This window comes from Artibeus jamaicensis, unplaced genomic scaffold (assembly GCF_021234435.1).
Source record: "Artibeus jamaicensis isolate MK-2021 breed Jamaican fruit bat unplaced genomic scaffold, CSHL_Jam_final contig_525, whole genome shotgun sequence".
Lineage (NCBI taxonomy): Eukaryota > Metazoa > Chordata > Mammalia > Chiroptera > Phyllostomidae > Artibeus > Artibeus jamaicensis.
In genome coordinates this window covers 11,528,641-11,544,184 of record NW_026521874.1, presented here as the reverse complement: position 1 = coordinate 11,544,184, position 15,544 = coordinate 11,528,641, and the positions used below count along the sequence as shown (strand labels likewise).

Genomic DNA, 15,544 nt, shown 5'->3' with positions numbered 1-15,544 from the left:
TGACCGGGACCGGGCCCCCTGGAGGCCACTTGCCTCCCCACCCTCAGCAAGTCCGGACAAACCGGAGGCACCGCTCACAGGCCTCCAGACTTCTGGGCCTGAGCCATTCAAAGTGCTTTGAAAAGGATAAAATGCGATTCAACAAGAGCTGCATTTTTTTGCAGCTGCTACCATGTGCCAGGCCCCTGGGCTTATGGCCTGAACCCTCGGAAGCTGGTAGCACGACCAGTTGTAGAAGGTGAGGACTGAGGCTCAGCGTGGTTAAACCATTTCCTCAAGGTGACTCAGCAAAGAAGGGGCAGGGCCAGAGCTTGAATTCTAATGATAGTGATAATAACTATAATAACGGCTGTTCCCGTGTGCTGTCCTTTAGGTGGCCTCACTGAGCTCCACATGTCCCGACTGGGTAGCATTACGGCAGTCGCCCCACCATGGTTTTGTTTCCCATGGTCTCAGTCACCCGTGGTCAACCACGATCCAGACATATTGAACGGAATATTCCAGATCCAATTCGTAAATTTCAAACTGCGCGTCATTCTGGGGGCGTGACGAAGTCGCGTGCCGTCTCGCTCTGTCCCACCCGGAGGGGCACCCACGCTGCAGACACTCGCCACCCAGCGGTCACTCAGTGGGCATCTCCGTGATCAGAGAGGGACTGTGTTCACGTCCCTTTTATCATAGGATGCTATTATACCTCTTACTGGTTATTGTTAATCTCATACTGTGCCTAGCTTTTTTTTTTTTAATTTATTTATTTATCTTTAGAGGGGAAGGAAAGGAGAGAGGGAGAGAAACATCAATGTATGGTTGCCTTTCGTGCGTCCCCTGCTGGGAACTGGCCTGCAGGGAACCAGCCTGCAACCCAGGCATGTGCCCTGACTGGGAATCGAACCTGCGATTGTCTGGTTCGCAGGCCCGAGCTCAATCCACTGAGCTACACCAGCCAGGGCCTCATACTGTGCCTAGCTTTTTTAAATTAACCTTTATCACAGACACACGTGCACTGGAAAAACCAGGCACACACAGGGCTCGGCACGCCCACGGTTTCAGGCACCCCCTGGGGGCTTGGAACATGTCTTCTGTGGATAAAAGGGGACAACTGTGTTACCATTCCCACTTCACAGGTGAGGAAGCAAGTCTGAGAAGGATGGGATGACTTGGCCAGAGACCAAAGCTCGGGAGGGGCAGAGCTGGGCTTGAACTGCCCGAGGCCATTGCTCACTGTTCTGCACAATCTTACAAGCACCAAAGGGCACCCACAGCCTCCCCTGCCAGCCCCAAATGCTCCTCACACTTCAAGGCCGAGCAGGCAGCCTTGTGAGTCTGATTCGCTCCTGAAGAGGGGCTGCCCTGGTTATTCTAGAACACGGATTCTTACCTGGGGCTTCCACGGACTTCCTCATTTTGTGTGTGAACTGTGGACATGTGTGCGCATCCCCCCAGGAAGGGCGTAGCCTTCATCAGAAGTTTCGGAGTCTGTGGAGTGGGAGAACCATGGGACCGACCTCCCCCAAGTTCCCGGGTGTCCCCAGCCCACCCGTTCCCTGCCTCTGCTTGGGCCCAACCACTGTCTTCCCTGAGATGCTCCTGGAGAAGACAAGCAACAGGCCAAGGCAAGTGGAAGCTGCACCCCAGCTGGGCTGCAAAGGTGAATTTGGTTCCCTCGGTATGGAAGACTGGACCAGCCTGGGTCCTGTCTTGCCAGCGAGGTTCCCGGGCCCGGTCTGAAGGGGGAGGTCAGCCACAAATCCTCCCAGGCACTGACATATGTAGCGTTCACGCAGAATTTATTATACGAAGAATCTTATTCAATTAAACTTGAAATGCGTCTGGATGCTTAAAGGTTCGGTAGTGATAACTGGGACAGGGCGATCATAAAACTGGATGGGCTGTCGGAAGGAGGTGTCAGGGAGGCGGCGAGGGTGACATTGCACCTGGTCGGGGATTTGGGACGGGAGACGTTTGTCATTGGGATGTTACAAGTTCAGGCCGTGAAAATTACTCAGTGATAAATGCGCATTAACAATAGCCATGAAAAATATCAGTTAAGGGAAACTAGGTTGAGAAATGAGACAGCAGAATCTATTAGTGCCTGACATTGTTCTCGGCAGCCCATGATTAAAGTGACTGTCACGGGGCGGAAGGGGGAGGCCAGGAGCACTGGGCCAGGGGTCCCAAGGCCACGGCCTGGGCCCACATCTTGGTGCCAACTCCCTGAGACAAGGGGGCTCCTCTCCCCTGAGCTTCAGTCTCTTCACCTGAAAAGCAAGAGTAGGTAGACGGGGGCCCCTCCATGGTTGCAGTGAGGCTGGGGCCTGGCCCGATGCTGGTGGGGTCTTCTCTCTGATGGGATGCCCGACCACCCGCTCACCTCTGAGGATGGTACCAAACGTGTTCCCGGGACCTGGGCCTGAGCCAGGGTGAGGCTGGGAGGCACTTTCTTGGGGGCAAAATGTACGGGAGTGCCCCAAACCCCAGTAGGCAAGATTAAGTAATATTTTCATGCAGTATTTAAAAAAATGTATGCAAAAAAATATGATCAACAAGGTACCCGTTTTAAATAAAAGCCTGCATTCCTCTCCCAACCTTGCTTTCCTAGGCAGCAGGGACGCTCATTCATGAGGGTTGACAGTGGCGTGCAAACTGCCTGGGCCACATGGGCTTTCTGGAGAGCCACGTGTTTTCACTGCAGAGCTCTCGTTAACTCTCCCGACCTGGGTTCAAGACCTGGGAGGGCATCTTGGTAAGTGTGCGAGGGGTGCACGTTTCCCTTTCGCCTCAGGCTCTGACACGGCTTCGTAAGGCACTGTGGGTGAGTAAAGGTTCAAGCCACCCCATGGTCCGGGCCCCCAGGGTAGGGTTCCTGTTTTCCCCAGGTTGGGGCACAAGGCACCCCTCCGGGGATGCCATGTCTGCCCTGCGCCTGGGCTGTCTCTGGGGGGACGTTTGCTGGTGGAGGGCAGGTGCAGAGGGCGTCCCGGGAACCGGGGTTAACGTCGAGCCTGTGACTGTCCCTCCCAGTAAGGGCTGGTGGGGATGGGATTTGGGGACAGGCAAACCGCCTTGTGTCAGAGGTCACTTTAGGACTCTGTGTTCAGCCAGAGAGCTTCTCTTGTCCTCTGTGGGGTGTGTTTCACGATGGCTTGGAACTCGGTGTGGGACAGTTGTTTCACTATATTCGTCCAGCTCCTTCCCGGAAGATTCAGAGGAGTGGGCAGGGCTGAGAGCAAGGAGCCGTTTGGGGCAAGCTCTGGGGACAGAGTCCTCCACGGGGCGGCCTGAGTGCCCGCACGGTGGGGCAGTCCACCCTGTGGGCCTCCCCGGAAATGTCCCTGCTTTCCCCGTTCTCAGTTCTGCTCTCAGACACTGCGCCCCTGCCGAGCTCCAGACCTGGCGCTCACCACGGGCGGGGGAGCAGCCAGACGGGGCTGCGTCCTGGACGGCTTTCGCTTTCACTCACCGGCCACGGCAGCCAGCTGGTAACAAAAGGACCCAGAAGGGACGGTGTGTGCCCGTCCCTCCAGCAAAATTAGCAGGTGAGGCGGTGAGAAGGAAAGCCAGTGAGAGCAAAAACATGCACATGACTGATGGTTTCAGCACCGGCTGATATGCCAGCCCAAAGGACTGCGGAGTGACCAGCCCCGCTGCTGCCTGGCTGCTGCCCCACGCTAACCGGGCAGTCGGTAAGTACAGGTCGGCTGCCTGGAGCTCACCGGGCACTTGGGCAGACAGTGAGCCCTTCTGAAGTCATTTCCTACAGTTAGCAGCGTGGGACCTTCAGGGTCTCAGGGCCGTCTCCTTGCGCTTCATAAATATCCCCTTTCCCAAGGACACAGCTGGCACTGGCAGCAACGTGTCCTAGCAGGAGGAAGCAGTGGTGACAAGCAAGATAAAATACAGCCGTGGCACGGAACTCAGGCGTAAACCAGCCAAGTGCAGCATCAGGGAAGGAAGGCTCATCTGTGTCGGCCTCGCTGCAAACTCAAGATCTCAGCGTCTCAAGCTGACGATGTCCCACCTCCGCCTCTTGCCCCCATCTGCCTGGGCAGGACACGCCCTCATTTGGGCAGTGGTGCTTCTCTGTCCGGGGCCTTCCTTCCCGGGTGGAGGAAGGCACCCCTTTGAGAGGGGTCTCCAGGCTGCACCCCCACTGCGCGCTTCGGCCCATGCAGAGTGTTTGCAAGGCCGCACCTGTCGATCTGCAGCTGTCCCCCCCACATTTAGGCAGTGACAGGTGGCTCAGAGGTCACTCAACTCCCCAATCCTGTCTGCCTTCCTCTTTATAAATGTGACATTTAAAGACCCTTTGGCACAGGTAAGTCACAATTACATTTCCAAGGGCCTCGGGTCCCGCTCCAAATCCTCCGACAAGCTGAGTTGGCAGTGGAAGGGCCCCCCCCCCACACACACACACACACACACACACACACACGTACAAACCTGCCCCACTTTTATTCTTTTTTCTGGGCAGCTCCTTCTCGTTACAGTGACCACTTTACCTCTCTTCCCTGCAATACAGAATTCAGTCCTACTCCCTCTAAGACCAAGGAGAGCCGGGGCTTGGGGGTGCAGATTGGCCAGCAGCCACAGCTCCCGGAGGGCAGTGGCAGGGGGTCTGAAAGGCAGCTGAGCTTGGACAGAAGCCTAGCTCCCAGCCCCTCTGGGAGAGATCTTCCAGAGCCAGAACACGAAGGGCAAACTCTTCTTTTCCCGAGAGTCACCACCGAAGGGTTTATACAGGCTCCCTCTTTCCATGATTTCCGAGTGCCTCAGATTCAGTTTGATGGGTCGTTTTTCTTGTATATTTTTTCTCGGTTCCCCTCCTTCATGGCTGCGTATCTGGCTAAGGTGAAGAGATAGTCGCTGAGCCTGGAGGGGCAGAGAGAAGCAGGCGAATGATCTGAAAGCAGCAATCAATGCTAACTGGGTCCTTCCCCTATTAGCCTTCAAGGAGGAAGTATAAATCACGGCCCCAGGAGCAGCGGCCGGCTTGGACTTGATGGATGGCACTTGGGGACAGCTTCTGTAAGCACCGGGCACCCGGCTCTGGCGCCAGGGCTGGGGGCTCCCACAGGACAAGGCCACTGCCCCCGCCCAACCTCATAGGGCTGGTGACTTTGGACCACTCCCTGGGCTGCTTTCTGCACTTTCCAGTGACCAGGACCTGTGCCTCCCGAACTGGAGTGTGTGCACAGGTCCCTAGGGGTGCTGGTGACCTGCAGACTCCGCCTCGGGGCAGCCGGGCCAGGCCTGGGACTCTGCCGGTGGAACCCATGCCAGGGGACGCTGGCGCTGCGTCTAGACCAGGGTTCTCAACCTCGGCACTACGGACTTCCCAAATTACTCTGTGCTGGGGAGAGGGGGCTGTCCTGTGCGCTGTGGGACACTGGGCAGCGTCCTTGGCCTCCACCCGGCCGTCCCAACTAAACAGGACCCCAGACACTGCCAGGTGTCCCGGCCGAGAAGCACTGGCCCAGAGCGCTCTAGTGGCTGGACCCTAGTCCCTCTCCCCCTTCTTTCTTTGAACCCCCAGGGATGGGGCCTCAGCGCAAAAGTTGGGGTGGAGAAAACCACAAGAGGAGACCCCTTTAGAGCGCTGGCAGTGAGTTCAGAAGCTGCCCACCTCTGAGCCTCCTGCACTTCTTGTTTTCATGCAGAGTGGGCAGCGCCTTCTCCATCTCTCCCTGCCTCTCCCTGCCCCACTCCTACCCCCCGAGGCCGGCTCCACGCCAGGCCCTGCAAGAACCTCCCCTCCCCACCCCGGCAGCCCCGCTGTGTTTGTTTCTTGCTGAGGGAATGGACGGACTCAGCCCTCAAAACACTACAGGGCTGTCAGGGGGAGGCACGAAAGTAAGAAGCTAGGAAGATTCCTTGGCCAGTGGAATGAGGAAAACTGAAACAAATAATTCAGCCAGACCAGGAAAAGAAGTAAATAAATATACAAGGCTACACAATTAACAACCTGCTAATGAATGGCAGGATCTTATCTTCGGAACCAAGGACACTTAGGAGCAGATGGTTTACCCCTCTCCTCCCCAGCCAGAGAGTAGCCTAAACCGCCCTCGTCACGGAGACAGATAGTAGAGGGCTGGTAGGTGCCATGAGCGCTGGCCAAACCCCAGAACGGATGAAGCCAGGGGAACGAGTAACAAAAAAGCCGTCAGAACCAGACAAGTCCAAGACAGAAGCAAAGCGGACCAGAGAGCGACGTGAAACTCCCAGACGTGACGCAACCATCTGGACACATCTGCACACGGAAGGACACACCTGGAAAGCTGCTGGAGACTCTGTTGAGACCCTGCCCTGGCACCTCCCCTAAAACACCTGCTTTTAGAAAACGGGTAAAATCCCTTAGGACAAAGGCTGCCAGCCCCCTTCCCTCAGGTGTGTACTTTTGCTTTCCTTCTCCTAAGCTGTAAGGGGCCCCCCAGTACCTGCAACCAGGGGAGCAGCGGCAGCTCCTCCCGGGCTCACCCCCGGCACTTGTCTCCAGGGGCTCTCCTTTGCCTCCGTAACTCGCATCCTGAGTCCACGCCGCCCAGCGGGGCTCACCTCTGTCACTTGTGCTGTCCTTTCCCAAGTCCACGTGGCTCCGCCTGGCCTCGTTCCCCTTGCTGTGATCTTGCCTCCTCTGTCTTAAGCCTTTTCTTTGTTTCACTGACCCCAACTTTAATAAATCCACCCTCAACATCACCCGGAAAATCTTTCCTGCATGAAGCCAAGAGCCCACACATTCCAGACGCTGCTGGGCAGACCTGCCTTGGTCCAGGTCCCTTTCCAGTGACACGGGCTCCCCCACAGTTGCTGCTGTGACCAGGAATGCCACCTGCCTCACCCTGCTGAGGCCCACCCCCTCACAAGAGGAAAGGAGTGGGTCCGGACCCATCAAAGCCCAGGCCATGTCCCTGTGGGAGGAGTGACCACAATTAAGGGGCCAGATCCTGGCTGTGAGGCCACTTACTGGACACCTAGGCCAGCTCCCAGGGGTCCCCAGCTCTTGTCCTGACCCTGGGCACTGCCCTTGCTCATGCTAACACTGCGGGAGCCCAGGCGGGAGTGGAACCCAGTGGGGCAGGCCTTGGGCCAGCTGCAGCCCTGGCTGTGGAGGCCAAGTGCGGGCCTACAGGGGCCCTCCCTGGGCCAGCCGGTGCACCGGGCCCTGTGCCGGGGCCCTGAGCCTGGGTGCTTCTGGGCTCGCTGTGCCTGGCTGTCTCCTCTCAGCTCACACTGCCCGGGGGGCCTTGTGGGGAGGGGACTGGCTGTGAGAGGGTCCTCAGGGGAAGGAAACGGATGAAATGCAATGGAATGAAATGGCAGGAACTCCATCCCATCGCTGTCACTTCCCATAGTGTGTCCTGCTTTTCACAGCTCGGAACTCCATCCAAGTACCTGTTTAAGAACTTGGCCACGTTTGCATCCGTGTCACCCATCCGGACGAGAGGCACCACCCTGGAAAGTGAGGACACACAGCGTCACGAGGGGTCAGTACACTGCAGGACCCAGGGCTGCGTCCCAAGCCAGCCTGTCGCAGCCACTACAGTTGGCCTGCTGTCCTTGCCAGTCTGTGTGGATGTTCTGGACGGTGCATTGCTGCCTGCTGAGCCCCGGTGACCGCGAAGGCCCTCCGAGCACGTTAAGTCTGCTGCGTAACCCTTCCCAGGAGACCTGTCCCCAAACTGAGGTTTGTGTCCCCTGCCCAGGGGGCTTTTCACCTGGTGGTGTCCCACGTGCACGCCTCCTGCCTGGTGGACTGGGAACCCCCCCTCTGCTCAGCCCTTCCCCACGCTGGGGCTTTGGGTCGTCTCCAGTTATCTGCTACTCTGAGCATGGCTGAGGTGGGGCTTTGTACGAATGGCCGCTTTCTCCTTATGAAGCCAAAGCTCTTTGTTACCCAGGACCCCTGTCGGAGCGGTGTGGGCCCAGAGCCTTCCAGGAGGGATGAAAGCTTCGTGATGGAGGGCTGTGCACAGAGCTCGGGTTTGGGCCAGGCACACCTGGGCCCCACTCCACACTCCTGCCACGAACCACTCGGGGGACCCGGGCCCTCATGTCACCTCTCTGAGCCCCAATTTCCTGGCCCCTGTAAAGGGGGGCTGCCTCCACCCCTCTCCCAGGGTCATCACAAGGAACCAATGAAAGAATGACTTAGGTGTCAGGCATGGCCCTGGCTGTTGTCTCACAGTAGGGCTTCCATTTCTCTGTGAAGCCCAGTGGCAGCTGGTCTAGGGGTCGTGTCAGCGAGATTTTGTAATAACCTTTAGTTTCACTGAAAAGGCTGCCAGTAGCTCTGGAAGGTCCCTCCTCTCCCAGGCTCTGAGTTCAGGGGTTGGGGTGGCAGGTGGCTGGTCTGTTCAGAGCTTCCACCGTACCCCCCACAGCCATGTGGGTCCCCCTGGGCCCTTCTCTACCCAGCAAGGTCCCTTCATGTCACCCCTCGGCCTAAATAAAACCCACCAGTGGCTTCCTGTTGCTCCCAGGATAAAGGCAGGCCCCTATGGGACCACAAGGCCCCGCCTGGCCCGGCCTCGGCTCAGCCGCTGGCCTCCCTGAGCCCCTCACTCTGGTTCAGACGCCTGGCCGCCTTTCTGTGCTTTCAGTGCCGACTGCTGCCTCTGCCCGTGCTGTCCCCTTGCCCTGGACTCTCTGGCTCACCCACCAGCCCTTCCGCTCGTGGCCCCCACAGCATGACTGAGAGGGACCCTCCCTGTGCCCAGGCTGGTCGCCCAGTGCCCCACAGCCTCCTGCACAGCCCCTACCACGGTGTGGGCCCGGCAGCCACTTCTGCTCAGCTCAGACCACCCCCCTAGAGTGGCCCCCCAGGAATGGGGCAGCTGGGCGCAGGAGGGAATGGTCGCTGAATGCCCTTTGGAATGTCATACCACGTGAGTGCTATAATAAATGACCCACTAAACCCATGAGGACTGCCGCCCCCAAACTGCTTGTTTCTCTGCGGTGACCTGGCCGTCTCACAGATCCTCGTCTGCCCTCCACGATGTAGGGCTCTGAGGGCAGGGACCTGCTCTGGCCTGTGTCCACCCGGCACCGCGAAGGAGCCAGGAGGTCTGCTGATGGGTGTCTGCGTAGCATGGAGGTCACCCCACCGGCCTGCCTCCCGCTCCCGCTCCCCGGGCCCCTTACCGTCTCTCAGCTCGGCGACACACCGCCCGGCAGAAATGCAGCGCAGAGCTGCTCTTGCCCCCCGACTGAAAGGAGAAGGGGTGTTGGCTGGAGCAGGGGGCTGGGCGGGTGTGCCCGCTGCTGACAGGGAGCTCCTTGGGCAGGGAGGTGGCCCTGCGTCCCAGCAGACAGCGATCTGCATGCAGGGTGCCCTGCCAGGGCCAGCCACCTCCCCGAGAGTGGACAGAGCTGGGAGGGACCAGAGAGGGTCTGCAGGGGACCTGGGAGAGAGCTGTCACTACAAAGCATTAAAGAGGGGGGCTTATTCAATGCCCACGTGTTTCTGTCAGGACACTTGGCCTGCAGCCCACACCTCCCCCCACTCCCCTGGGCTGAGGCTGCCCTGTACCTACAGGCAGAATGAAAGCCGTGAGAGGGGGCAGCTGGCTGGAGTATCTGTCGATCCACTGCTCCAGCTCCAGGATGGGGCCCGTCCCAAACGCGGTGTGCTCTGGGAGTCGAGGAGTAGGACATGGCCCGCCGTGAGGCCCGTGGCCTGCCAGATGGTCAGAGAGCCCACCCCCCACTCATGCATCTGCCCGGTGCCCCCCAAGCCACTCCCGTGATCTCCGAAGGCTCCTTTCCGCTCAGGGGCTGCGGGCCAGGCTAACCAGGGTCCCAGGTGACACCCGGGAGAGCTTTTGCCCTCTGCCCCAGTCCCCATGGGGCCCTCTGAGCGCACACAAGGGGTCCAGACAGAATTACTTAAGTGGGCCTCCCTGGCCGAGGAGCGCGGGGTCGCCAGGGCGGAGCCGATGTCCTGCAGGGAGCACTGGATCTGGGGGGGCGACAGAGGGCGTGAATGAGGCCTGACATTGGGGGCCGAGCACAGACCACGCGGTTCCCTGTGCAAAGGCGCCACCTGACTGAGCAAGGCGTGCGGGGGCTGGCCTGCTGGGGCCCGTCGGAACCTTTAATTAACTGGCATTTAAAGGCTAGTTAGCAAACTGTCTGGACACCAGCCCTGCTGGCAGGGGACCTGGCTCCCTCGGGGACAGCTGGGTAATGCTGGGTTCCAAAGACAATGAGCGCCAGGGGCCCAGAGGTGGGCAACCGGGATCTTCTCACCCTGACCCTCGTGTCTCCCAGGAGCCTGGGCCCTGTGACGTTTGTTTTTCTTTTCTCTAAAGTGACAGCTTTTTCTAACCTTTTACAGCTGAGCCAAGAGACCATGCCCGACAGTGCTTTCTCAGTCATGAAGGACAGGGCCACCAAGAACGTGGTCCATGGAGGTGTGTGGGGTGCTTCAGGGGCAGGAGGCACGGCTGGGCAAGGCCTGTCTCCAAGGGGTGGTGGGGGGCGGGGTGGGCTGCGTACAACAGAGGTGGCCCACTGAGCTCTGCTGAAAGGGCTCCAGGCTCCTGTGCTGATGAGACCCACATACGCCCCTCTGACTGTGCCTGGCCAGGGTCCACTCAAGCTCTGTGGTGGTGGGCTGTGGGGCGCGGAGCTCTGTGACCTCTGGTAAGATGACCACTGTGACAGGGTGACAGGAGCAGGACCCCCCCAGCAGTGGACTGGACACTCCTGGGCTGCCGATCAGCAGACCCTGGGTGCATCGTGGGCTGCCTGCCACTGGTGGTTTTGGTGGGCAGGGAGCAACAGTACTGGCCATGGGCTGGCGACTGCAGTGATTACCCCAGGGAATGCTGGGGAGGCTGGCCTGGCGTGGGGGTCGGATCCTGGCTTCACTGATCTCTGGCTGTGGGGTCTTGGGCAAGTCGCCCTTTCTGGGATCCTGCGAGGATCAAGTGGGATCCAGTCTGCTGGCCACCTCCCACAGGTCCGGTCGGCAGCCCCTGCAGGTGAGAACGGGTCGCAGGTGCCCTAGCTGGGAGCAGGCGGTTTGACACTCCTGGTGACGTCTGCCATTCGAGGGGAGGCATGGGGGCTGTGGAAACCCGGAAGAGGTGCCCAGCCCAGCTGGAGGCAGAGGGGATGGGGGCGGGGGCATTGGGTGCAGTGACGTTGGAGCTGTGACTCAAAGGACAGGAGCCTAAAGCCTGGGGGGCTCTCATCACATTGCAGCTCAGCTCTCCCTCTGGCAACCCGGCTCAGAGATGTGCACAGCGGGCAGAAATGACCACTGGGGACATGAACAGTTCCCATAACGAGGCTGAAAATGCCCCTCCATCACACAGGAGATGCCTCGTTCACAGAATGTTCCAGCAGTCGAGGCCTCCCATCTTTCTGCAGCCTCCTCCCTCCCCCTGCCACCCCATCTGCTCCAACCTGGCCCAGAGGACTGACCGGGCTGAGGGCTGACCGTCTCAGGAGCAGTTTCTAAAGGTACAAGTCAGCATGTGGTTGAAACCTGGGATCGTCCTGTGTGTTCCAGGGTGGGCATCCCTGTCTCCATTTCTGAATTCCTCTCTGTGGATCAGAGCCTCCCGTGCCCGAGGAGCAGAACGGTTATGCTAATGACCATGAGCTCCCCTGGAGCAGGGCTCCCCTTTCTCAACCTCCGTGCTACCAACATTTGTGTCATTCTTTGTGGTGGGGACTGTCCTGTGCACTGTAAGATGTCTAGTGGCATCCCTGGCCTCTATCCACCAGAACATCCGCCTCCAGTTGCAACAACCAAACATGTCTCCAGACATGGCCAAGTGTTCCCTGCGGGGCAGAGACCACTAGCCTTTCCATTGCTCTTTCTTCTCCGGGAGGGAGTTTCTCCATCTGTGTCCCCATTTTCCAGATGGAGAAACTGAGGCTCAAAGGAAGAGCGACTAGTCCCAGTGACACAAAGAGAAGGCAATAATCCAATGGCAAATCCGGTTACAGTCACCAGGCCTCAGGGATAATAAAAAATCCCACCTTGTGGGGAGACAATGTTACTCACTTTCTCGAGCTCTTCAGCAAATGGGTGGCCCTTTTCCGCAATTAATTCCATGGCAAACCTATGAGGAAAAAGGAAGAAGAATTTGCCTCCCCAGCTTTGTCTTGCTTGTCAAGGGTCGGCCTCCTTGGAGACCAGCCAGCAATCTCAGGGCTACATGACAATCACATCCAGGGCTGCCCAGTCCAAATTCACCTCAGGACCAACCCATCCACCTTACCCAATAGCTGAACTTAATTCGTCTGTAGTTCCCAAAGCTTCAAACACTTGGTCATCTTTGGACCTCCTTTCTCCAGTGAAGGTGCTGGAAAACCCTGTGAAAACCATGTTTAGCTGCCTTAAAACAGGACATTTTTCCTGCTATGCACTTTTCGGAAAATTTCCCATTTCCGGTATAACATATATACAGAAGAGTGCTCAGATCACAAGTGTCCAAGTTGCTGGACTGCTGCTAACTGAATACACCTCTGTGATGGGCACTCATGTCAGGAAGGAGAACGTGACCAGCACCCCAGAAGTCCACTTGTACCCCCTTTCAGGGGTGGTTACCACTCAAGGGTAACCATTATCCTCACTTCTGTCTTGATGTGCTTTTAAACTTAACAGTCATGTACTAACCATCCTGCTAAAGAAATAAGACACATAGATGCATGTTACATATACAATTATATTTTACATGAAATTAAAGGGCGCTGTATCTCTGACCAGGTCACATTTCCCACCTTTCTCCCCCAGGCACCAGGGAAGACAAAACCAGCTCCCGACAGCCAGGAGCTGGACTGGCAACATCAGATAGGCTTTGGCGCTGCCAGGTGCCTGCCTGGCACTCAGGGGTAGGCTGCGGTGTTCTCTGGTTGAACAGAACACCATCAGATGGGTCGCCCTGTGATTACGACAGATCAAGACCAAAACGGGATGCTGGCCATCATGTGTTAGCAGGAACCCTGTCTGAACTGCCAAGAGGACCAAGCATCCCCCTCTCCTGGCTAATGTGACGGTCACTTCTTTGTCAGTTACCGCTTGGTCCCTTTTTGCCCCTTTCCCTTCTAGACAGAAAGGATTAAGACACCTAGTCATAGAATTATCCTTGCTTCTGACATCACCCAACCCAGAGCAAAGCCCAGCCTGCGTGCACTCTCCCCAAAATCACCGAACAGGAGCCCCGTCCTGAAGTCCTTTCCAGCTTCCTGTTACCGAGCTGCCCGAAGTTCCCATGGTGTGCCCCATCCCCGGCTGCAATGAGCTAACTGACCCACTTTTTCTGATCAGATTGTCCCCGAGGACCCTGGAGAGCATCAACACTAACTACCTTCTTTGTCATTCCTATGCATATTTTTTTAATTGTGGTAACATATACATAATATAAAATTTGCCATTTTAAGCATTTTAAGGGTACAGTTCATTGGCATTAAGCACATCCTATGCTTTGTCTTAGACCTTTACTGCATAAGTACACAGCAAGTTCTCACTTAACATAGCGGATAGGTTCTTGACACTGAGGAAACGATGTATAACGAAACCAATTTCACCATAGGCTAATTAATCTATACAAGAGTTAAGGTCCACTGCATCTCATCAACCTAATTAATGACACTGAACGAAACACCGGTATTGGAGAACCTGCTGTGTATACACAAAAACAATGTATACTAGTGATCTGCATGGCTTTAAGTATAGGAAATGGTATTATACTGATACATTCTATACAACAATATGTTCTGGTAGTTCTTATATCATCAAAGTGATAGTATGCTTGTTAGAGGAAAATAATGGCATAAAAGTAGGTAAACAATGAAAGCCCTTCTGCCCATCCCCCGCTCCCACAACTCAATCCTCTCCCAATAATTCTGAGTGTTTGGATTGTTCTGCAACTTGCTTTTATCACTGGGTGCATTTGGGGCCTCTTTTCCTATCACCTTACATTTTGGTGTTGTGTTCTGAGATCTGCCACATACTTTTTAACCGCTGCAAAGGATTTGAAAGAACTTTAAAATGGAGTCTTCTGAGTCTCTGCATTTCCAACCTGTCCCCACCCTACCTTTATCTCCTGTTTTGGTGTAAATCTTGGGGATCTTGGGTGTCTTCGAGGAAGGCTGTGGCCTAATGAGAAGACAGGCATCAAGAGGAGGTGAGTGGGGATGGTTTATACAGTGGGGCACCTCCCTCTGTGGGTCCCAGCTTGTTGCTCGTAGCTTCAGAGGCAACACTTACTGCCCGTGAGGGGGAGTTTACACCATGTTTACCCCATGCTTAATTCCCCTGTTGACATCTGTCCCCTCCAATCCCTTAGTTGTAAGGCCTTTGTGTGGGCAAGACACAGATCTTGCCCACATCCATATCTGCAGAGCAGATGATATAGTTCCTTGTTCAAAGCAGAAGCTCAGTAAATATTCACTGGAAGAATTTACCAATTAGTTCTCCACAATCCCTGCACAGTGCTAAACACATTACGGGCATTATCTCCTGAAATTACCCTGTCTTTCCACAACCCAAAGGTAGGCACTACCTATGATCTTCATTTTACCATTAACAGTAGCTCACAAGCCGACATCCATCTTCCTAGGTCACCCGGGGGGGGGGGGCTGGGACTCATGCCCAAGACCATCTTACTTCGGACCCTAAACTGGCTTCTACTCTACCCAAACTCTTATCCTCTATTCCACCAAGTCAGGGCCTCTTGATGAAACTTCAAGATATTCAGGAGTAAAGAATTACCATAACAAGGTTCAAAAACTGGCATTTTCAAGTAGAAGAAATTCCGAGTTCAACATTATATGACATTACAAGATTACTCAAAGGTTAAATTAGTGGATCTATGAGTAATGTATGACTCTATTATTAATTCACGGTACTCTACAGGTTCTGAATGGGGTGCAAGTTTCAATGTGTATGATGACAGCCATGTTTAGATCACGTGGTGCATCTCCGTGTCTGTAAGTATAAACTGCTTTGGGGAAAGATGAAAATCGGAATTGAGGGCCCTCCTTACTGTGAAACCCGGCAAGAGGGCCTTCCTGGCCCACATGGGATATGCTCTGGGCTTAGATCGGACTTTTCTTGTGCAATGAAATCTTGTTCTCTGGCTTCTAGGTGCCTACACTGCCACGGTGAAGTCAGGACGGAGGCTGTCACCTGGCAGGTGCCCTGTGACCCCACATTGGTGTGATGTAATTATGGTGAACACAATTCCAGGTGTTCAAGTTACCCTCCCAGCCAGGCACTTACCTGTCCCCGTCTTCCGTGCCCGGGGAACCAAGGCTCTGGAAACGGGGACAAAGTAGCCTGCCGGCCCCGAGGCACCCGAGAAGGCCAAGGCGGCCTCCCAGGGCCCACATAGCCAAGTGTCAAGCCCCTCTGCCGGGGGTTGATCCCGCCAGGCTTCCGTCCGGGTCCCGGGGTGACTCCGCCTACTGTCGGACACGCCACCTCTCAAGCATCATTTTCCATTGGTCCGTGGCACTCAGCCGAGGGTGGAACACTCCCGGGGTCTCGTTTCCCATTGGTTTACGGAAGGAGCGGAGCGGGGCAACT

General features: G+C 56.2%; 1 protein-coding gene across 1 annotated transcript; it reads right to left on the bottom strand.

Annotated features, from left to right (window-relative positions):
* Positions 1-4,434: 4,434 nt before the first annotated feature.
* On the bottom strand, positions 4,435-15,413 carry MMAB (metabolism of cobalamin associated B). The gene is made up of 9 exons (XM_037156141.2): positions 15,239-15,413; positions 14,052-14,113; positions 12,234-12,327; positions 12,017-12,074; positions 9,883-9,955; positions 9,531-9,628; positions 9,139-9,203; positions 7,390-7,449; positions 4,435-4,869 (listed from the first exon to the last, which is right to left on the bottom strand). Exons 1-9 carry the CDS (start codon positions 15,346-15,348, stop codon positions 4,776-4,778), a joined length of 714 nt encoding a protein of 237 aa, XP_037012036.2. The 5' UTR covers positions 15,349-15,413; the 3' UTR covers positions 4,435-4,775.
* Between the last annotated feature and the right edge of the window lie 131 nt (positions 15,414-15,544).

What these genes read in the sequence shown, in the direction of transcription:
- MMAB (XM_037156141.2), bottom strand. Translation starts at nt 15,348, where the DNA reads ATGTGGGCCCTGGGAGGCCGCCTTGGCCTTCTCGGGTGCCTCGGGGCC. An exon ending in TTGCTGAAGAGCTCGAGAAA is followed by an intron (nt 9,956 to 12,016) that starts GTGAGTAACATT and finishes TCGCCCCCCCAG; the next exon opens with ATCCAGTGCTCCCTGCAGGA. An exon ending in GGCCAGGGAGGCCCACTTAA is followed by an intron (nt 9,629 to 9,882) that starts GTAATTCTGTCT and finishes CTCGACTCCCAG; the next exon opens with AGCACACCGCGTTTGGGACG.